Below are 25,249 nucleotides of genomic sequence, written 5' to 3' on the forward strand. Positions count from 1 at the left end.
GCGTAACAATCAAACAAGTTTCATAACATGATGTCAGATCCAGTACACTGAATCAGGATAGAACAGATAAATGATGTCAAATCAAGTAGCCGGATAGGACAGATGAATGATGTCAGATACAGTACCCGGCGTGGACAGATAAATGATGTCGGATACAGTGCCCGGAGTGGACAGATAAATGATGTCGGATACAGTACCCGGAGTGGACAGATAAATGATATCGGATACAGTACCCGGAGTGGACAGATAAATGATGTCGGATTCAGTACCCAGAGAAGAGAGATAAATGACATCAGATACAGTAACCGGAGTGGACAGATAAATTATGTCGGATTAAGTACCCAGAGAAGAGAGATAAATGACATCAGATACAGAAACTGGAGTGGACAGATAAATAATGTCGGATACAGTACCCAGAGAAGAGAGATAAATGATGTCAGATACAGTACCCAGAGTGGACAGATAAATGATGTCGGACACAGTACCCAGAGAAGAGAGATAAATGATATCAGATACAGTACCCGGAGTGGACAGATAAATAATGTCAGATACAGTACCCAGAGAAGAGAGATAAATGATGTCAGATACAGTACCCGGAGTTGACAGATAAATGATGTTGGATACAGTAACCGGAGCAGACAGATAAATGATGTCAGATACAGTACCCAGAGCAGACACATAAATAATATCGGATACAGTGCCCGGGTAGAACAGATAAATAATGTTAGATACAGTACCCGGGTAGAACAGATAAATGATGTCATTTCCAGTACACGGTTAGAACAGATAAATGATGTCCCATCAAGTACCCGGGTAGAGCAGATAAATGATGTCAGATCCAGTACTCGGGTAGAGCAGATAAATGATGTCAGATCCAGTACCCGGGTAGAACAGATAAATGATGTCCCATCCAGTACCCGGTTAGAGCAGACAAATGATGTTAGATCCAGTACCCGGGTAGAACAGATAAATGATGTCACTTCAAGTAACCGGCTAGAACAGATAAATGATCTCACATCCAGTATCCGGGTAGAACAGATAAATGATGTCAGATCCAGTACCCGAGAAGAACAGATAAATGATGTAACTTCCAGTACGCGGTTAGAGAGCAGATAAATGATGTCACTTCCAGTACGAGGTTAGAGCAGATAAATGATGTCACTTCCAGTACACGGTTAGAGCAGATAAATGATGTCACTTCCAGTACCAGGGTAGAACAGATAAATGATCTCAGATCCAGTACCCAGGTAGAACAGATAAATGATGTCAGATCCAGTACCCGGGTAGAACAGATCAATGATGTCACTTCAAGTAACCGGCTAGAACAGATAAATGATGTCAGATCCAGTACCCGGGTAGAACAGATAAATCATGTAACTTCCAGTATGCGGTTAGAGCAGATAAATGATGTCACTTCCAGTACCCGGGTAGAATAGATAAATGATCTCAGATACAGTACCCGGGTAGAACAGATAAAAGATGTTAGATACAGTACCCGGGTAGAACAGATAAATGATGTCATTTCCAGTACACGTTTAGAGCAGATAAATGATGTCAGATCCAGTACCCGATTAGAGCAGATAAATGATGTCAGATCCAGTACCCGGGTAGAACAGATAAATGACGTCAGATCCAGTACCCGGGTAGAACAGATAAATGATGTCAGATCCAGTACCCGGGTAGAACAGATAAATGATGTCACATCCAGGACCCGGGTAGAACAGATAAATGATGTCAGATCCAGTACCCGGGTAGAACAGATAAATGATGTCAGATCGAGTACCCGGGTAGAACAGATAAATGATGTCACTTCAAGTACCCGGCTAGAACAGATAAATGATGTTAGATACAGTACCCAGGTAGAACAGATAAATGATGTCATTTCCAGTACACGGTTAGAGCAGACAAATGATGTCAGATCCAGTACCCCGTTAGAGCAGATAAATGATGTCAGATCCAGTACCCGGGTAGAGCAGATAAATGATGTCAGATCCAGTACCCAGGTAGAACAGATAAATGATGTCACATCCAGTACCCGGGTAGAACAGATAAATGATGTCAGATCCAGTACCCGGGAAGAACAGATTAATGATGTAGCTTCCAGTATGCGGTTAGAGCAGATAAATGATGTCACTTCCAGTACAAGGGTAGAACAGATAATCGATCTCAGATACAGTACCCGGGTAGAACAGATAAATGATGTCATATCCAGTACCCGGGTAGAACAGATAAATGATGTCAGATCCATTACCCGGGTAGAACAGATAAATGATGTCACATCCAGGACCCGGGTAGAACAGATAAATGATGTCAGATCCAGTACCCGGTTAGAGCAGATAAATGATGTCAGATCCAGTACCCAGGTAGAACAGATAAATGAAGTCACTTCAAGTACCCGGCTAGAACAGATAAATGATGTTAGATACAGTACCCGGGTAGAGCAGATAAATGATGTAACTTCCAGTATGCAGTTAGAGCAGATAAATGATGTCACTTCCAGTACCCGGGTACAACAGATAAATGATCTCAGATACAGTACCCGGGTAGAACAGATAAATGATGTCACTTCCAGTACCTGGGTAGAACAGTTAATTAAAGTTAGATCCAGTGCCCGGGTAGAGCAGATAAACGATGTCACTACCAGTACCTAGGTTAGAGCAGATAAATGATGTCAGATCCAGTACACGGGTAGAACAGATAAATGATGTCAGATCCAGTACCCGGTTAGAACAGATAAATGATGTCATTTCCAGTACCCAGGGAGAACAGATAAAAGATGTCACTTCCAGTACCTGGTTAGAGCAGATAAATGATGTTAAATCCAGTACCCGGGTAGAACAGACAAATGATGTCAGATCAAGTACCCGGGTAGAACAGATAAATGATGTTAGAAAGAGTACCCGGGTAGAACAGATAAATGATGTCATTTCCAGTACGCGGTTAGAGCAGATAAATGATGTCATTTCCAGCACCCATGTAGAACAGATAAAAGATGTCACTTCCAGTATCAATGTAGAACAGATAAATGATGTCAGATCCAGTACCCGGGTAGAACAGATAAAAGATGTCACTTCCAGTACCTGGTTAGAGCAGATAAATGATGTTAAATCCAGTACCCGGGTAGAACAGACAAATGATGTCAGATCAAGTACCCGGGTAGAAGAGATAAATGATGTTAGAAACAGTACCCGGGTAGAACAGATAAATGATGTCATTTCCAGTATGCGGTTAGAGGAGATAAATGATGTCATTTCCAGCACCCATGTAGAACAGATAAAAGATGTCACTTCCAGTATCAATGTAGAACAGATAAATGATGTCAGATCCAGTACCCGGGTAGAACAGATAAAAGATGTCACTTCCAGTACCCATGTAGAAGAGATAAATGATGTCAGATCAAGTACCCGGGTAGAATAGATAAATGATGTCAGATACAGTACCCGGGTAGAACATATAAATAATGTTAGATCTAGTACACGGGTAGAACAGATAAATGATGTCAGATCGAGTACCCGGTTAGAACAGATAAATGATGTCATTTCCAGTACCCTGTTAGAGCAGATAAATGATGACAGATCCAGTACCCATTTAGAGCAGATAAATGATGTCAGATACAGTACCCGGGTAGAACAGATAAATGATGTCCCATCCAGTATCCGGGTAGAACAGATAAATCATGTCAGATCCAGTACCCGGGTAGAACAGATAAATGATGTAACTTCCAGTACGCGGTTGGAGCAGATAAATGATGTCACTTCCAGTACCTGGGTAGAGCAGATAAATGATGTCACTTCAAGTACAAGGGTAGAACGGATAATTGATCTCAGATACAGTACCCGGGTAGAACAGATAAACAATGTCAGATCCAGTACCCGGGTAGAACAGATAAATGATGTCAGATCCAGTACCCAGGTAGAACAGATAAATGATGTCACATCCAGGACCCGGGTAGAACAGATAAATGATGTCAGATCCAGTACCCAGGTAGAACAGATAAATGATGTCAGATCCAGTACCCAGGTAGAACAGATAAATGAAGTCACTTCAAGTACCCGGCTAGAACAGATAAATGATCTCAGATACAGTACCCGGGTAGAGCAGATAAATGATGTCACTTCCAGTATGCGGTTAGAGCAGATAAATGATGTCACTTCCAGTACCTGGGTACAACAGATAAATAATCTCAGATACAGCACCCGGGTAGACCAGATACATGATGTCAGATCCAGTACCCGGGTAGAACAGATAAATGATGTCACTTCCAGTACGTGGGTAGAACAGTTGATTAAAGTTAGATCCAGTGCCCGGGTACAGCAGATAAACGATGTCACTTCCAGTACCTAGGTTAGAGCAGATAAATGATGTCAGATCCATTACACGGGTAGAACAGATAAATGATGTCACATCCAGGACCCGGGGAGAACAGATAAATGATGTCACTTCAAGTAACCGGCTAGAACAGATAAATGATGTCAGATCCAGTACCCGGGTAGAACAGATAAATCATGTAACTTCCAGTATGCGGTGAGAGCAGATAAATGATGTCACTTCCAGTACCCGGGTAGAATAGATAAATAATCTTAGATACAGTACCCGGGTAGAGCAGATAAATGATGTCAGATCCAGTACCCGGTTAGAGCAGATAAATGATGTCAGATCCAGTACATGGTTAGAGCAGATAAATGATGTCAGATCCAGTACACGGGTAGAACAGATAAATGACGTAAGACCCAGTACCCAGGTAGAACAGATAAATGATGTCAGATCCAGTACCCGGGTAGAACAGATAAATGATGTCAGATCGAGTACCCGGGTAGAACAGGTAAATGATGTCACTTCAAGTACCCGGGTAGAACAGATGAATGATGTTAGATACAGTACCCGCGTAGAACAGATAAATGATCTCAGATCCAGTACGCGGTTAGAGCAGATAAATGATGTCAGATCCAGTACTCGGGTAGAGCAGATAAATGATGTCAGATCCAGTACCCGGGTAGAACAGATAAATCATGTAACTTCCAGTACCCGGGTAGAACAGATAAATGATGTCAGATCCAGTACCCGGGTAGAACAGATAAATGATGTCAGATCCAGTACCCGGTTAGTGCAGACAAATGATGTTAGATCCAGTACCCGGGTAGAACAGATAAATGATGTCACTTCAAGTAACCGGCTAGAACAGATAAATGATGTCACATCCAGTATCCGGGTAGAACGGATAAATGATGTCACATCCAGTATCCGGGTAGAACAGATAAATGATGTCAGATCCAGTACCCGGGAAGAACAGATAAATGATGTAACTTCCAGTACGCAGTTAGAGAGCAGATAAATGATGTCACTTCCAGTACGAGGTTAGAGCAGATAAATGATGTCACTTCCAGTACACGGTTAGAGCAGATAAATGATGTCACTTCCAGTACCAGGGTAGAACAGATAAATGATCTCAGATCCAGTACCCAGGTAGAACAGATCAATGATGTCACTTCAAGTAACCGGCTAGAACAGATAAATGATGTCAGATCCAGTACCCGGGTAGAACAGATTAATCATGTAACTTCCAGTATGCGGTTAGAGCAGATAAATGATGTCACTTCCAGTACCCGGGTAGAATAGATAAATGATCTCAGATACAGTACCCGGGTAGAACAGATAAAAGATGTTAGAAACGGTACCCGGGTAGAACAGATAAATGATGTCATTTCCAGTACACGTATAGAGCAGATAAATGATGTCAGATCCAGTACCCGATTAGAGCAGATAAATGATGTCAGATCCAGTACCCCGGTAGAACAGATAAATGATGTCAGATCCAGTACACGGTTAGAGCAGATAAATGATGTCAGATCCAGTACCCCGTTAGAGCAGATAAATGATGTCAGATCCAGTACCCGGGTAGAGCAGATAAATGATGTCAGATCCAGTACCCAGGTAGAACAGATAAATGATGTTACATCCAGTACCCGGGTAGAACAGATAAATGATGTCAGATCCAGTACCCGGGAAGAACAGATAAATGATGTAGCTTCCAGTACGCGGTTAGAGCAGATAAATGATGTCACTTCCAGTACAAGGGTAGAACAGATAATTGATCTCAGAAACAGTACCCGGGTAGAACAGATAAATGATGTCATATCCAGTACCCGGGTAGAACAGAAAAATGATGTCAGATCCAGTACCCGGGTAGAACAGATAAATGATGTCAGATCCAGTACCCGGGAAGAACAGATAAATGATGTAGCTTCCAGTACGCGGTTAGAGCAGATAAATGATGTCACTTCCAGTACAAGGGTAGAACAGATAATTGATCTCAGATCCAGTACCCGGGTAGAACAGATAAATGACGTAAGACCCAGTACCCAGGTAGAACAGATAAATGATGTCAGATCCAGTACCCGGGTAGAACAGATAAATGATGTCAGATCGAGTACCCGGGTAGAACAGGTAAATGATGTCACTTCAAGTACCCGGGTAGAACAGATGAATGATGTTAGATACAGTACCCGCGTAGAACAGATAAATGATCTCAGATCCAGTACGCGGTTAGAGCAGATAAATGATGTCAGATCCAGTACTCGGGTAGAGCAGATAAATGATGTCAGATCCAGTACCCGGGTAGAACAGATAAATGATGTCCCATCCAGTACCCGGGTAGAACAGATAAATGATGTCAGATCCAGTACCCGGGTAGAACAGATAAATGATGTCAGATCCAGTACCCGGTTAGTGCAGACAAATGATGTTAGATCCAGTACCCGGGTAGAACAGATAAATGATGTCACTTCAAGTAACCGGCTAGAACAGATAAATGATGTCACATCCAGTATCCGGGTAGAACGGATAAATGATGTCACATCCAGTATCCGGGTAGAACAGATAAATGATGTCAGATCCAGTACCCGGGAAGAACAGATAAATGATGTAACTTCCAGTATGCAGTTAGAGAGCAGATAAATGATGTCACTTCCAGTACGAGGTTAGAGCAGATAAATGATGTCACTTCCAGTACACGGTTAGAGCAGATAAATGATGTCACTTCCAGTACCAGGGTAGAACAGATAAATGATCTCAGATCCAGTACCCAGGTAGAACAGATAAATGATGTCAGATCCAGTACCCGGGTAGAACAGATCAATGATGTCACTTCAAGTAACCGGCTAGAACAGATAAATGATGTCAGATCCAGTACCCGGGTAGAACAGATTAATCATGTAACTTCCAGTATGCGGTTAGAGCAGATAAATGATGTAACTTCCAGTACGCGGTTGGAGCAGATAAATGATGTCACTTCCAGTACAAGGGTAGAACAGATAATCGATCTCAGATACAGTACCCGGGTAGAACAGATAAATGATGTCATATCCAGTACCCGGGTAGAACAGATAAATGATGTCAGATCCATTACCCGGGTAGAACAGATAAATGATGTCACATCCAGGACCCGGGTAGAACAGATAAATGATGTCAGATCCAGTACCCGGTTAGAGCAGATAAATGATGTCAGATCCAGTACCCAGGTAGAACAGATAAATGAAGTCACTTCAAGTACCCGGCTAGAACAGATAAATGATGTTAGATACAGTACCCGGGTAGAGCAGATAAATGATGTAACTTCCAGTATGCAGTTAGAGCAGATAAATGATGTCACTTCCAGTACCCGGGTACAACAGATAAATGATCTCAGATACAGTACCCGGGTAGAACAGATAAATGATGTCACTTCCAGTACCTGGGTAGAACAGTTAATTAAAGTTAGATCCAGTGCCCGGGTAGAGCAGATAAACGATGTCACTACCAGTACCTAGGTTAGAGCAGATAAATGATGTCAGATCCAGTACACGGGTAGAACAGATAAATGATGTCAGATCCAGTACCCGGTTAGAACAGATAAATGATGTCATTTCCAGTACCCAGGGAGAACAGATAAAAGATGTCACTTCCAGTACCTGGTTAGAGCAGATAAATGATGTTAAATCCAGTACCCGGGTAAAACAGACAAATGATGTCAGATCAAGTACCCGGGTAGAAGAGATAAATGATGTTAGAAAGAGTACCCGGGTAGAACAGATAAATGATGTCATTTCCAGTACGCGGTTAGAGCAGATAAATGATGTCATTTCCAGCACCCATGTAGAACAGATAAAAGATGTCACTTCCAGTATCAATGTAGAACAGATAAATGATGTCAGATCCAGTACCCGGGTAGAACAGATAAAAGATGTCACTTCCAGTACCTGGTTAGAGCAGATAAATGATGTTAAATCCAGTACCCGGGTAGAACAGACAAATGATGTCAGATCAAGTAACCGGGTAGAAGAGATAAATGATGTTAGAAACAGTACCCGGGTAGAACAGATAAATGATGTCATTTCCAGTATGCGGTTAGAGGAGATAAATGATGTCATTTCCAGCACCCATGTAGAACAGATAAAAGATGTCACTTCCAGTATCAATGTAGAACAGATAAATGATGTCAGATCCAGTACCCGGGTAGAACAGATAAAAGATGTCACTTCCAGTACCCATGTAGAAGAGATAAATGATGTCAGATCAAGTACCCGGGTAGAATAGATAAATGATGTCAGATACAGTACCCGGGTAGAACATATAAATAATGTTAGATCTAGTACACGGGTAGAACAGATAAATGATGTCAGATCGAGTACCCGGTTAGAACAGATAAATGATGTCATTTCCAGTACCCTGTTAGAGCAGATAAATGATGTCAGATCCAGTACCCATTTAGAGCAGATAAATGATGTCAGATACAGTACCCGGGTAGAACAGATAAATGATGTCCCATCCAGTATCCGGGTAGAACAGATAAATCATGTCAGATCCAGTACCCGGGTAGAACAGATAAATGATGTAACTTCCAGTACGCGGTTGGAGCAGATAAATGATGTCACTTCCAGTACCTGGGTAGAGCAGATAAATGATGTCACTTCAAGTACAAGGGTAGAACGGATAATTGATCTCAGATACAGTACCCGGGTAGAACAGATAAACAATGTCAGATCCAGTACCCGGGTAGAACAGATAAATGATGTCAGATCCAGTACCCAGGTAGAACAGATAAATGATGTCACATCCAGGACCCGGGTAGAACAGATAAATGATGTCAGATCCAGTACCCAGGTAGAACAGATAAATGATGTCAGATCCAGTACCCAGGTAGAACAGATAAATGAAGTCACTTCAAGTCCGGCTAGAACAGATAAATGATCTCAGATACAGCACCCGGGTAGACCAGATACATGATGTCAGATCCAGTACCCGGGTAGAACAGATAAATGATGTCACTTCCAGTACGTGGGTAGAACAGTTGATTAAAGTTAGATCCAGTGCCCGGGTACAGCAGATAAACGATGTCACTTCCAGTACCTAGGTTAGAGCAGATAAATGATGTCAGATCCATTACACGGGTAGAACAGATAAATGATGTCACATCCAGGACCCGGGGAGAACAGATAAATGATGTCACTTCAAGTAACCGGCTAGAACAGATAAATGATGTCAGATCCAGTACCCGGGTAGAACAGATAAATCATGTAACTTCCAGTATGCGGTGAGAGCAGATAAATGATGTCACTTCCAGTACCCGGGTAGAATAGATAAATAATCTTAGATACAGTACCCGGGTAGAGCAGATAAATGATGTCAGATCCAGTACCCGGTTAGAGCAGATAAATGATGTCAGATCCAGTACATGGTTAGAGCAGATAAATGATGTCAGATCCAGTACACGGGTAGAACAGATAAATGACGTAAGACCCAGTACCCAGGTAGAACAGATAAATGATGTCAGATCCAGTACCCGGGTAGAACAGATAAATGATGTCAGATCGAGTACCCGGGTAGAACAGGTAAATGATGTCACTTCAAGTACCCGGGTAGAACAGATGAATGATGTTAGATACAGTACCCGCGTAGAACAGATAAATGATCTCAGATCCAGTACGCGGTTAGAGCAGATAAATGATGTCAGATCCAGTACTCGGGTAGAGCAGATAAATGATGTCAGATCCAGTACCCGGGTAGAACAGATAAATGATGTCCCATCCAGTACCTGGGTAGAACAGATAAATGATGTCAGATCCAGTACCCGGGTAGAACAGATAAATGATGTCAGATCCAGTACCCGGTTAGTGCAGACAAATGATGTTAGATCCAGTACCCGGGTAGAACAGATAAATGATGTCACTTCAAGTAACCGGCTAGAACAGATAAATGATGTCACATCCAGTATCCGGGTAGAACGGATAAATGATGTCACATCCAGTATCCGGGTAGAACAGATAAATGATGTCAGATCCAGTACCCGGGAAGAACAGATAAATGATGTAACTTCCAGTACGCAGTTAGAGAGCAGATAAATGATGTCACTTCCAGTACGAGGTTAGAGCAGATAAATGATGTCACTTCCAGTACACGGTTAGAGCAGATAAATGATGTCACTTCCAGTACCAGGGTAGAACAGATAAATGATCTCAGATCCAGTACCCAGGTAGAACAGATCAATGATGTCACTTCAAGTAACCGGCTAGAACAGATAAATGATGTCAGATCCAGTACCCGGGTAGAACAGATAAATCATGTAACTTCCAGTATGCGGTGAGAGCAGATAAATGATGTCACTTCCAGTACCCGGGTAGAATAGATAAATAATCTTAGATACAGTACCCGGGTAGAGCAGATAAATGATGTCAGATCCAGTACCCGGTTAGAGCAGATAAATGATGTCAGATCCAGTACATGGTTAGAGCAGATAAATGATGTCAGATCCAGTACACGGGTAGAACAGATAAATGACGTAAGACCCAGTACCCAGGTAGAACAGATAAATGATGTCAGATCCAGTACCCGGGTAGAACAGATAAATGATGTCAGATCGAGTACCCGGGTAGAACAGGTAAATGATGTCACTTCAAGTACCCGGGTAGAACAGATGAATGATGTTAGATACAGTACCCGCGTAGAACAGATAAATGATCTCAGATCCAGTACGCGGTTAGAGCAGATAAATGATGTCAGATCCAGTACTCGGGTAGAGCAGATAAATGATGTCAGATCCAGTACCCGGGTAGAACAGATAAATGATGTCCCATCCAGTACCTGGGTAGAACAGATAAATGATGTCAGATCCAGTACCCGGGTAGAACAGATAAATGATGTCAGATCCAGTACCCGGTTAGTGCAGACAAATGATGTTAGATCCAGTACCCGGGTAGAACAGATAAATGATGTCACTTCAAGTAACCGGCTAGAACAGATAAATGATGTCACATCCAGTATCCGGGTAGAACGGATAAATGATGTCACATCCAGTATCCGGGTAGAACAGATAAATGATGTCAGATCCAGTACCCGGGAAGAACAGATAAATGATGTAACTTCCAGTACGCAGTTAGAGAGCAGATAAATGATGTCACTTCCAGTACGAGGTTAGAGCAGATAAATGATGTCACTTCCAGTACACGGTTAGAGCAGATAAATGATGTCACTTCCAGTACCAGGGTAGAACAGATAAATGATCTCAGATCCAGTACCCAGGTAGAACAGATCAATGATGTCACTTCAAGTAACCGGCTAGAACAGATAAATGATGTCAGATCCAGTACCCGGGTAGAACAGATTAATCATGTAACTTCCAGTATGCGGTTAGAGCAGATAAATGATGTCACTTCCAGTACCCGGGTAGAATAGATAAATGATCTCAGATACAGTACCCGGGTAGAACAGATAAAAGATGTTAGATACGGTACCCGGGTAGAACAGATAAATGATGTCATTTCCAGTACACGTTTAGAGCAGATAAATGATGTCAGATCCAGTACCCGATTAGAGCAGATAAATGATGTCAGATCCAGTACCCCGGTAGAACAGATAAATGATGTCAGATCCAGTACACGGTTAGAGCAGATAAATGATGTCAGATCCAGTACCCCGTTAGAGCAGATAAATGATGTCAGATCCAGTACCCGGGTAGAGCAGATAAATGATGTCAGATCCAGTACCCAGGTAGAACAGATAAATGATGTTACATCCAGTACCCGGGTAGAACAGATAAATGATGTCAGATCCAGTACCCGGGAAGAACAGATAAATGATGTAGCTTCCAGTACGCGGTTAGAGCAGATAAATGATGTCACTTCCAGTACAAGGGTAGAACAGATAATCGATCTCAGATACAGTACCCGGGTAGAACAGATAAATGATGTCATATCCAGTACCCGGGTAGAACAGATAAATGATGTCAGATCCATTACCCGGGTAGAACAGATAAATGATGTCACATCCAGGACCCGGGTAGAACAGATAAATGATGTCAGATCCAGTACCCGGTTAGAGCAGATAAATGATGTCAGATCCAGTACCCAGGTAGAACAGATAAATGAAGTCACTTCAAGTACCCGGCTAGAACAGATAAATGATGTTAGATACAGTACCCGGGTAGAGCAGATAAATGATGTAACTTCCAGTATGCAGTTAGAGCAGATAAATGATGTCACTTCCAGTACCCGGGTACAACAGATAAATGATCTCAGATACAGTACCCGGGTAGAACAGATAAATGATGTCACTTCCAGTACCTGGGTAGAACAGTTAATTAAAGTTAGATCCAGTGCCCGGGTAGAGCAGATAAACGATGTCACTACCAGTACCTAGGTTAGAGCAGATAAATGATGTCAGATCCAGTACACGGGTAGAACAGATAAATGATGTCAGATCCAGTACCCGGTTAGAACAGATAAATGATGTCATTTCCAGTACCCAGGGAGAACAGATAAAAGATGTCACTTCCAGTACCTGGTTAGAGCAGATAAATAATGTTAAATCCAGTACCCGGGTAGAACAGACAAATGATGTCAGATCAAGTACCCGGGTAGAAGAGATAAATGATGTTAGAAAGAGTACCCGGGTAGAACAGATAAATGATGTCATTTCCAGGACGCGGTTAGAGCAGATAAATGATGTCATTTCCAGCACCCATGTAGAACAGATAAAAGATGTCACTTCCAGTATCAATGTAGAACAGATAAATGATGTCAGATCCAGTACCCGGTTAGAACAGATAAAAGATGTCACTTCCAGTACCTGGTTAGAGCAGATAAATGATGTTAAATCCAGTACCCGGGTAGAACAGACAAATGATGTCAGATCAAGTACCCGGGTAGAAGAGATAAATGATGTCATTTCCAGTATGCGGTTAGAGGAGATAAATGATGTCATTTCCAGCACCCATGTAGAACAGATAAAAGATGTCACTTCCAGTATCAATGTAGAACAGATAAATGATGTCAGATCCAGTACCCGGGTAGAACAGATAAAAGATGTCACTTCCAGTACCCATGTAGAAGAGATAAATGATGTCAGATCAAGTACCCGGGTAGAATAGATAAATGATGTCAGATACAGTACCCGGGTAGAACAGATAAATGATGTCATTTCCAGTACCCTGTTAGAGCAGATAAATGATGTCAGATCCAGTACCCATTTAGAGCAGATAAATGATGTCAGATACAGTACCCGGGTAGAACAGATAAATGATGTCCCATCCAGTATCCGGGTAGAACACATAAATCATGTCAGATCCAGTACCCGGGTAGAACAGATAAATGATGTAACTTCCAGTACGCGGTTGGAGCAGATAAATGATGTCACTTCCAGTACCTGGGTAGAGCAGATAAATGATGTCACTTCAAGTACAAGGGTAGAACGGATAATTGATCTCAGATACAGTACCCGGGTAGAACAGATAAACAATGTCAGATCCAGTACCCGGGTAGAACAGATAAATGATGTCAGATCCAGTACCCAGGTAGAACAGATAAATGATGTCACATCCAGGACCCGGGTAGAACAGATAAATGATGTCAGATCCAGTACCCAGGTAGAACAGATAAATGATGTCAGATCCAGTACCCAGGTAGAACAGATAAATGAAGTCACTTCAAGTACCCGGCTAGAACAGATAAATGATGTTAGATACAGTACCCGGGTAGAGGAGATAAATGATGTCACTTCCAGTATGCGGTTAGAGCAGATAAATGATGTCACTTCCAGTACCTGGGTACAACAGATAAATGATCTCAGATACAGCACCCGGGTAGACCAGATACATGATGTCAGATCCAGTACCCGGGTAGAACAGATAAATGATGTCACTTCCAGTACGTGGGTAGAACAGTTGATTAAAGTTAGATCCAGTGCCCGGGTACAGCAGATAAACGATGTCACTTCCAGTACCTAGGTTAGAGCAGATAAATGATGTCAGATCCATTACACGGGTAGAACAGATAAATGATGTCACATCCAGGACCCGGGGAGAACAGATAAATGATGTCACTTCAAGTAACCGGCTAGAACAGATAAATGATGTCAGATCCAGTACCCGGGTAGAACAGATAAATCATGTAACTTCCAGTATGCGGTGAGAGCAGATAAATGATGTCACTTCCAGTACCCGGGTAGAATAGATAAATAATCTTAGATACAGTACCCGGGTAGAGCAGATAAATGATGTCAGATCCAGTACCCGGTTAGAGCAGATAAATGATGTCAGATCCAGTACACGGTTAGAGCAGATAAATGATGTCAGATCCAGTACACGGGTAGAACAGATAAATGACGTAAGACCCAGTACCCAGGTAGAACAGATAAATGATGTCAGATCCAGTACCCGGGTAGAACAGATAAATGATGTCAGATCGAGTACCCGGGTAGAACAGGTAAATGATGTCACTTCAAGTACCCGGGTAGAACAGATGAATGATGTTAGATACAGTACCCGCGTAGAACAGATAAATGATCTCAGATCCAGTACGCGGTTAGAGCAGATAAATGATGTCAGATCCAGTACTCGGGTAGAGCAGATAAATGATGTCAGATCCAGTACCCGGGTAGAACAGATAAATGATGTCCCATCCAGTACCCGGGTAGAACAGATAAATGATGTCAGATCCAGTACCCGGGTAGAACAGATAAATGATGTCAGATCCAGTACCCGGTTAGTGCAGACAAATGATGTTAGATCCAGTACCCGGGTAGAACAGATAAATGATGTCACTTCAAGTAACCGGCTAGAACAGATAAATGATGTCACATCCAGTATCCGGGTAGAACGGATAAATGATGTCACATCCAGTATCCGGGTAGAACAGATAAATGATGTCAGATCCAGTACCCGGGAAGAACAGATAAATGATGTAACTTCCAGTACGCAGTTAGAGAGCAGATAAATGATGTCACTTCCAGTACGAGGTTAGAGCAGATAAATGATGTCACTTCCAGTACACGGTTAGAGCAGATAAATGATGTCACTTCCAGTACCAGGGTAGAACAGATAAATGATCTCAGATCCAGTACCCAGGTAGAACAGATAAATGATGTCAGATCCAGTACCCGGGTAGAACAGATAAATGATGTCACTTCAAGTAACCGGCTAGAACAGATAAATGATGTCAGATCCAGTACCCGGGTAGAACAGATTAATCATGTAACTTCCAGTATGCGGTTAGAGCAGATAAATGATGTCACTTCCAGTACCCGGGTAGAATAGATAAATGATCTCAGATACAGTACCCGGGTAGAACAGATAAAAGATGTTAGATACGGTACCCGGGTAGAACAGATAAATGATGTCATTTCCAGTACACGTTTAGAGCAGATAAATGATGTCAGATCCAGTACCCGATTAGAGCAGATAAATGATGTCAGATCCAGTACCCCGGTAGAACAGATAAATGATGTCAGATCCAGTACACGGTTAGAGCAGATAAATGATGTCAGATCCAGTACCCCGTTAGAGCAGATAAATGATGTCAGATCCAGTACCCGGGTAGAGCAGATAAATGATGTCAGATCCAGTACCCAGGTAGAACAGATAAATGATGTCACATCCAGTACCCGGGTAGAACAGATAAATGATGTCAGATCCAGTACCCGGGAAGAACAGATAAATGATGTAGCTTCCAGTACGCGGTTAGAGCAGATAAATGATGTCACTTCCAGTACAAGGGTAGAACAGATAATTGATCTCAGAAACAGTACCCGGGTAGAACAGATAAATGATGTCATATCCAGTACCCGGGTAGAACAGAAAAATGATGTCAGATCCAGTACCCGGGTAGAACAGATAAATGATGTCAGATCCAGTACCCGGGAAGAACAGATAAATGATGTAGCTTCCAGTACGCGGTTAGAGCAGATAAATGATGTCACTTCCAGTACAAGGGTAGAACAGATAATTGATCTCAGATACAGTACCCGTGTAGAACAGATAAATGATGTCATATCCAGTACCCGGGTAGAACAGATAAATGATGTCAGATCCAGTACCCAGGTAGAACAGATAAATGAAGTCACTTCAAGTACCCGGCTAGAACAGATAAATGATGTTAGATACAGTACCCGGGTAGAGCAGATAAATGATGTAACTTCCAGTATGCGGTTAGATCAGATAAATGATGTCACTTCCAGTACCCGGGTACAACAGATAAATGATCTCAGATACAGTACCCATGTAGACCAGATAAATGATGTCAGATCCAGTACCCGGGTAGAACAGATAAATGATGTCACTTCCAGTACCTGGGTAGAACAGTTAATTAAAGTTAGATCCAGTGCCCGGGTAGAGCAGATAAACGATGTCACTACCAGTACCTAGGTTAGAGCAGATAAATGATGTCAGATCCAGTACCCGGGTAGAACAGATAAATGATGTCACATCCAGGACCCGGGTAGAACAGATAAATGATGTCAGATCCAGTACCCGGGTAGAACAGATAAATGATGTCAGATCCAGTACCCAGGTAGAACAGATAAATGAAGTCACTTCAAGTACCCGGCTAGAACAGATAAATGATGTCAGATCCAGTATCGGGGTAGAACAGATAAATTATGTCACTTCCAGTACCCATGTAGAAGAGATAAATGATGTCAGATCAAGTACCCGGGGAGAACAGATAAATGATGTCAGATCCAGTACCCGGGTAGAACAGATAAATGATGTCAGATCGAGTACCCGGGTAGAACAGATAAATGATGTCACTTCAAGTACCCGGCTAGAAGAGATAAATGATGTTAGATACAGTACCCGGGAAGAACAGATAAATGATGTCATTTCCAGTACCCGGGGAGAACAGATAAAAGATGTCACTTCCAGTACCTGGTTAGAGCAGATAAATGATGTTAAATCCAGTACCTGGGTAGAACAGATAAATGATGTCACTTCCAGTACGCGGTTGGAGCAGATAAATGATGTCACTTCCAGTACAAGGGTAGAACAGATAATTCATCTCAGATACAGTACCCGGGTAGAACAGATAAACGATGTCAGATCCAGTACCCGGGTAGAACAGATCAATGATATCAGATCCAGTACCCGGGTAGAACAGATAAATGATGTCAGATCGAGTACCCGGGTAGAACAGATAAATGATGTCACTTCAAGTACCCGGCTAGAAGAGATAAATGATGTTAGATACAGTACCCAGGTAGAACAGATAAATGATGTCATTTCCAGTACCCGGTTAGAGCAGATAAATGATGTCAGATCCAGTACCCCGTTAGAGCAGATAAATGATGTCAGATCCAGTACACAGGTAGAACAGATAAATGATGTCAGATCCAGTACCCAGGTAGAACAGATAAATGATGTCACATCCAGGACCCGGGTAGAACAGATAAATGATGTCAGATCCAGTACCCGGGTAGAACAGATAAATGATGTCAGATCGAGTACCCGGGTAGAACAGATAAATGATGTCACTTCAAGTACCCGGGTAGAACAGATGAATGATGTTAGATACAGTACCCGCGTAGAACAGATAAATGATCTCAGATCCAGTACGCGGTTAGAGCAGATAAATGATGTCAGATCCAGTACTCGGGTAGAGCAGATAAATGATGTCAGATCCAGTACCCGGGTAGAACAGATAAATGATGTCCAATCCAGTACCCGGGTAGAACAGATAAATGATGTCAGATCCAGTACCCGGGAAGAACAGATAAATGATGTAACTTCCAGTACGCGGGTAGAACAGATAAATGATGTCAGATCCAGTATGCGGGTAGAACAGATAAATGATGTCAGATCCAGTACCCGGTTAGTGCAGACAAATGATGTTAGATCCAGTACCCGGGTAGAACAGATAAATGATGTCACTTCAAGTAACCGGCTAGAACAGATAAATGATGTCACATCCAGTATCCGGGTAGAACAGATAAATGATGTCAGATCCAGTACCCGGGAAGAACAGATAAATGATGTAACTTCCAGTACGCGGTTAGAGAGCAGATAAATGATGTCACTTCTAGTACGAGGTTAGAGCAGATAAATGATGTCACTTCCAGTACCAGGGTAGAACAGATAAATGATCTCAGATCCAGTACCCAGGTAGAACAGATAAATGATGTCAGATCCAGTACCCGGGTAGAACAGATAAATGATGTCACTTCAAGTAACCGGCTAGAACAGATAAATGATGTCAGATCCAGTACCCGGGTAGAACAGATAAATCATGTAACTTCCAGTATGCGGTTAGAGCAGATAAATGATGTCACTTCCAGTACCCGGGTAGAATAGATAAATGATCTCAGATACAGTACCCGGGTAGAACAGATAAAAGATGTTACATACAGTACCCGGGTAGAACAGATAAACATGCCATTTCCAGTACACGTTTAGAGCAGATAAATGATGTCAGATCCAGTACCCGATTAGAGCAGATAAATGATGTCAGATCCAGTACCCGGGTAGAACAGATAAATGATGTCAGATCCAGTGTCCGGTTAGAGCAGATAAATGATGTCAGATCCAGTACAAGGGTAGAACAGATAAATGATGTCAGATCCAGTACCCGGGTAGAACAGATAAATGATGTCACATCCAGGACCCGGGTAGAACAGATAAATGATGTCAGATCCAGTACCCGGGTAGAACAGATAAATGATGTCAGATCGAGTACCCGGGTAGAACAGATAAATGATGTCACTTCAAGTACCCGGCTAGAAGAGATAAATGATGTTAGATACAGTACCCGGGTAGAACAGATAAATGATGTCATTTCCAGTACACGGTTAGAGCAGATAAATGATGTCAGATCCAGTACCCCGTTAGAGCAGATAAATGATGTCAGATCCAGTACCCAGGTAGAATAGATAAATGATGTCAGATCCAGTACCCAGGTAGAACAGATAAATGATGTCACATCCAGTACCCGGGTAGAACAGATAAATGATGTCAGATCCCGTACCCGGGAAGAACAGATAAATGATGTAGCTTCCAGTACGCGGTTAGAGCAGATAAATGATGTCACTTCCAGTACAAGGGTAGAACAGATAATTGATCTCAGATACAGTACCCGGGTAGAACAGATAAATGATGTCATATCCAGTACCCGGGTAGAACAGATAAATGATGTCAGATCGAGTACCCGGGTAGAACAGATAAATGATGTCAGATCCAGTACCCGGGAAGAACAGATAAATGATGTAGCTTCCAGTACGCGGTTAGAGCAGATAAATGATGTCACTTCCAGTACAAGGGTAGAACAGATAATTGATCTCAGATACAGTACCCGGGTAGAACAGATAAATGATGTCATATCCAGTACCCGGGTAGAACAGATAAATGATGTCAGATCCAGTACCCAGGTAGAACAGATAAATGAAGTCACTTCAAGTACCCGGCTAGAACAGATAAATGATGTTAGATACAGTACCCGGGTAGAGCAGATAAATGATGTAACTTCCAGTATGCGGTTAGAGCAGATAAATGATGTCACTTCCAGTACCCGGGTACAACAGATAAATGATCTCAGATACAGTACCCGGGTAGACCAGATAAATGATGTCAGATCCAGTACCCGGGTAGAACAGATAAATGATGTCACTTCCAGTACCTGGGTAGAACAGTTAATTAAAGTTAGATCCAGTGCCCGGGTAGAGCAGATAAACGATGTCACTACCAGTACCTAGGTTAGAGCAGATAAATGATGTCAGATCCAGTACACGGGTAGAACAGATAAATGATGTCAGATCCAGTACCCAGTTAGAACAGATAAACGATGTCATTTCCAGTACCCAGGGAGAACAGATAAAAGATGTCACTTCCAGTACCTGGTTAGAGCAGATAAATGATGTTAAATCCAGTACCCGGGTAGAGCAGATAAATGATGTAACTTCCAGTAGGCGGTTGGAGCAGATAAATGATGTCACTTCCAGTACGCGGTTAGAGCAGATAAATGATGTCACTTCCAGTACAAGGGTAGAACAGATAATTGATCTCAGATACAGTACCCGGGTAGAACAGATAAACGATGTCAGATCCAGTACCCGGGTAGAACAGATAAATGATGTCAGATCCAGTGCCCAGGTAGAACAGATAAATAATGTCACATCCAGGACCCGGGTAGAACAGATAAATGATGTCAGATCGAGTACCCGGGTAGAACAGATAAATGATGTCACTTCAAGTACACGGCTAGAACAGATAAATGATGTCATTTCCAGTACAGGGTTAGAGCAGATAAATGATGTCAGATCCAGTACCCGGTTAGAGCAGATAAATGATGTCAGATCCAGTACCCGGGTAGAGCAGATAAATGATGTCACTTCCAGTACCCAGGTAGAACAGATAAATGATATCACATCCAGTACCCGGGGAGAACAGATAAATGATGTCAGATCCAGTACCCAGTTAGAGCAGATAAATGATGTCAGATCCAGTACCCGGGTAGAACAGAAAAATGATGTCAGATCCAGTATCCGGGTAGAACAGATAAATAATCTCACTTCCTGTACCTGGTTAGAGCAGATAAATGATGTTCGATCCAGTACCCAGGTAGAGCAGATAAATGATGTAAGATCAAGTATCTGGGTAGAACAGATAAATGATGTTAGATATAGTACCCGGGTAGAACAGATAAACGATGTCACTTCCAGTACCTGGTTAGAGCAGATAAATGATGTCATTTTCAGTACCCGGGTAGAACAGATAAATGATGTCACATCCAGTCCCTGGGTAGAACAAATAAATGATGGTAGATTCAGTACCCGGGTAGAACAGATAAATGATGTCACTTCCAGGACCAGGGTAGAGCATATAAATGATGTCATTTCCAGTATACGGTTAGATCAGATAAATGATGTCCGATCAAGTACCCGGTTAGAGCAGATAAATGATGTCAGATCCAGTACCTGGGTAGACCAGATAAATGATGTGAGATCCAATACCCGGGTAGAACAGATAAATGATGTCACTTCCAGTACCCATGTAGAACAGATAAATGATGTCACTTCCAGTACGCGGTTACAGCAGATAAATGATGTCAGATACAGTACCCGGGTAGAACAGATAAATAATGTTAGGTCCATTACCTGGGTAGAACAGATAAATGATGTCACTCCCAGTATGCGGTTAGAGCAGATAAATGATGTCAGATCGAGTGCCCGGGTAGAACTGATAAATCATGTAAGATCCAGTACCCAGGTAGAACAGATAAATGATGTTATTTCCTGTACCCAGGTAGAGCAGATAAACGATGTCACTTCCAGCACCCGGTTAGAGCAGATAAATGATGTTATTTCCAGTCCCCGGGTAGAACAGATAAATGATGTCAGATCCAGTACCCGGTTAGAGGAGATAAATTATGTCAGATCCAGTACCCGGGTAGACCAGATAAATGATGTCACATCCAGTACCCATGTAGAACAGATAAATGATGTCACATCCAGTCCCCGGGTAGAACAGATAAATGATGGTAGATTCAGTACCCAGGTAGAACAGATAAATGATGTCACTTCCAGGACCAGGGTAGAACAGATAAATGATGTCACTTCCAGTATGCGGGTAGAGCATATACATGATGTTAGATAGAGTACCCGGGTAGAACATAAAAATGATGTCAGATCCAGTACCCGGGTAGAACAGATAAATGATGTCACTTCCAGTATGCGGGTAGAGCATATAAATGATGTTAGATAGAGTACCCGGGTAGAACAGATAAATGATGGTAGATTCAGTACCTGGGTAGAACAGATAAATGATGGTAGATTCAGTACCCAGGTAGAACAGATAAATGATGTCACTTCCAGGACCAGGGTAGAACAGATAAATGATGTCACTTCCAGTATGCGGGTAGAGCATATAAATGATGTTAGATAGAGTACCCGGGTAGAACAGAAAAATGATGTCAGATCCAGTACCCGGGTAGAGCAGATAAATGATGTCAGATCAAGTACCCGGGTAGAACAGATAAATGATGTTAGATACAGTACCCGGGTAGAACAGATAAATGATGTCATTTCCAGTATGCGGTTAGAGCAGATAAATGATGTCAGATCAAGTACCCGGTTAGAGCAGATAAATGATGTCACTTCCAGTACCCAGGTAGAACAGATAAATGATGTCAGATACAGTACCCGGGTAGAACAGATAAATAATGTTAGATCCAGTACCCGGGTAGAACAGATAAATGATGTCACTTCCAGTATGCGGTTAGAGCAGATAAATGATGTCAGATCGAGTGCCCGGGTAGAACAGATAAATGATGTCAGATCCAGTACCCAGGTAGAACAGATAAATGATGTCACTTCCAGTACCCGAGTAGAGCAGATAAACGATGTCACTTCAAGTACCCGGTTAGAGCAGATAAATGATGTCAGATCCAGTACCCGGGTAGAACAGATAAATGATGTCACATCAGGTACCCGGGTAGAACAGATAAATGATGTTACTTCCAGTACCCAGTTAGAGCAGATAAATGATGTCAGATCCAGTACCCGGGTAAACCAGATAAATGATGTCAGATCCAGTACCAATGTAGAACAGATAAATGATTTCAGATCAAGTACCCGGGTAGAACAGATAAATGATGTCAGATCGAGTACCCAGATAGAACAGATAAATGATGTCACTTCCAGTAGCGGGGGAGGATAGATAAATTTTGTCAGATAACTTTTGTCAGATTCAATACCCGGGTAGAACAGAAAAAAGTATGTCAGATCCAGTACCCGGGTAGAACAGATAAATGATGTCAGATCGAGTACCAAGATAGAACAGATAGATGATGTGAGATCCAGCACCCGGACTGGACAGATAAATGATGTCAGATCAGTACCTGGGTAGAAAAGATAAATGATTTCAGATACAGTACAGTGGAATAAGGTTGAACAGATAAATGATGTCACTTCAAGTTCAGGGTAACAATGTTGAACAGATAGATGATGTCAAATCTAGTACCTGGGGAGAACAGATAAATGATTTCAGATACAGTACAGTGGAATAAGGTTGAACAGATAAATGATGTCACTTCAAGTTCAGGGTAACAATGTTGAAGAGATAGATGATGTCAAATCCAGTACCTGGGGAGAACAGATAAATGATTTCAGATCCAGTAACAGGGAGCACAGATTGAGAGTGTGAGTGGGTGAGAGTGTGGGTGAATGAGTGGATGAGCCTTACCACCCGAATTTTATTTCTGCATAACCCGACCCGGTGTATATTTCATACACAGAGACGTGTTGTTAATTTCAAACATCTTAGCAGGGGTAGCACCTGCAGACAACGGTGATGCTATCGACATGAAATACGACACGCCAGATATCAATCAGAAATCTAGATTTATTGCGCGGGACTCTTTATAGTCTCCAAACTAAACATCACAGGATGCACAACAGGCCTGGAGGAACGTCCGAGCAATGGATGAACTATATGCTAGATTATATTCTATCCGATTACTAAAATATCGGGAATATTTTGACATTGTGTCTAAATTATTTGGAAATTCTACCTGCGGGTAAATCAGAGCGACCGTCCTCAACATGTCTTGTTATGCAAACTGTGTTATACTACCTCTCACATTAAATACACCCAGAGAGAAGCTCCACTCCAGCATATCACAATGTACACCCAGCGGGAAAACCTTACACTCTTCAGGATACTATGGTGTACACCCAAAAAGAAACTCAAACCTTCCACACGCCAGCATACCACAATGTATAGCCAGCGAGAAAACCTTCCACACTCCAGCATACCACAATGTATAGCCAGAGAGAAAACCTTCCACACTCCAGCATACCACAATGTATAGCCAGCGAGAAAACCTTCCACACCTCATACTACAATGTATAGCCAGCGAGAAAACCTTCCACACCTCATACCACAATGTATAACCAGAGAGAAGACCTTCCACACTCCAGCATACCACAATGTATAGCCAGCGAGAAAACCTTCCACACTCCAGCATACCACAATGTATAGCCAGCGAGAAAACCTTCCACACCTCATACTACAATGTATAGCCAGAGAGAAAACCTTCCACACCTCATACCACAATGTATAGCCAGAGAGAAGACCTTCCACACCTCATACTACAATGTATAGCCAGAGAGAAGATCTTCAACACTCCGGCATACCACAATGTATAGCCAGAGAGAAAACCTTCCACACCTCATACTACAATGTATAGTCAGAGAGATCTTCCACACTCCAGCATACCACAATGTAAAGCCAGAGAGAAGACCTTCCACACTGCAGAATACCACAATGTATAGCCAGAGAGAAGACCTTCCAAACCTCATACCACAATGTATTGCTAGAGAGAAGACCTTTCCAGAATAACCTACTACAAAGACATCAAAACATCGTCACAGACGTAGCTTCACTACAACATAATATTGTCACAGACCAAATCATAGCTTCACAACAACATAATATTGTCACAGACCAAACCATAGCTTCACAACAACATATTATTGTCACAGACCAAACCATAGCTTCACAACAACATATTATTGTCACAGACCAAATCATAGCTTCACAACAACATATTATTGTCACAGACCAAATCATAGCTTCACTACAACATAATATTGTCACAGACCAAACCATAGCTTCACAACAACATAATATTGTCACAGACCAAATCATAGCTTCACAACAACATAAAATTGTCACAGACCAAACCATAGCTTCACAACAACATAATATTGTCACAGACCAAACCATAGCTTCACAACAACATATTATTGTCACAGACCAAATCATAGCTTCACAACAACATAATATTGTCACAGACCAAATCAAAGCTTCACTACAACATAATATTGTCACAGACCAAATTATAGCTTCACAACAACATATTATTTTCGCAGATCAAATCATAGCTTCACAACAACATAATATTGTCACAGACAAAAACATAGCTTCACTACAACATAATATTGTCACAGACCAAATCAT

General features: G+C 42.0%; 1 protein-coding gene across 1 annotated transcript in view; it reads left to right on the plus strand.

Annotated features, from left to right (window-relative positions):
- Window positions 1-1,964: 1,964 nt before the first annotated feature.
- Window positions 1,965-25,249, plus strand: part of LOC125378044 — a gene marked incomplete at its 5' end in the record, with an annotated part of 31,664 nt that continues 8,379 nt past the window's right edge. The window contains 2 exons of the mRNA XM_048392844.1: window positions 1,965-2,147; window positions 15,959-16,021. Coding sequence (XP_048248801.1) covers window positions 1,965-2,147; window positions 15,959-16,021 — 246 coding nt within the window. The remainder of the gene's footprint in view (window positions 2,148-15,958; window positions 16,022-25,249) is intronic.

The sequence above is a fragment of the Haliotis rufescens genome, unplaced genomic scaffold (assembly GCF_023055435.1).
Source record: "Haliotis rufescens isolate VD_foot unplaced genomic scaffold, xgHalRufe1.0.p SCAF_11, whole genome shotgun sequence".
Taxonomy (NCBI): Eukaryota; Metazoa; Mollusca; class Gastropoda; order Lepetellida; family Haliotidae; genus Haliotis; species Haliotis rufescens.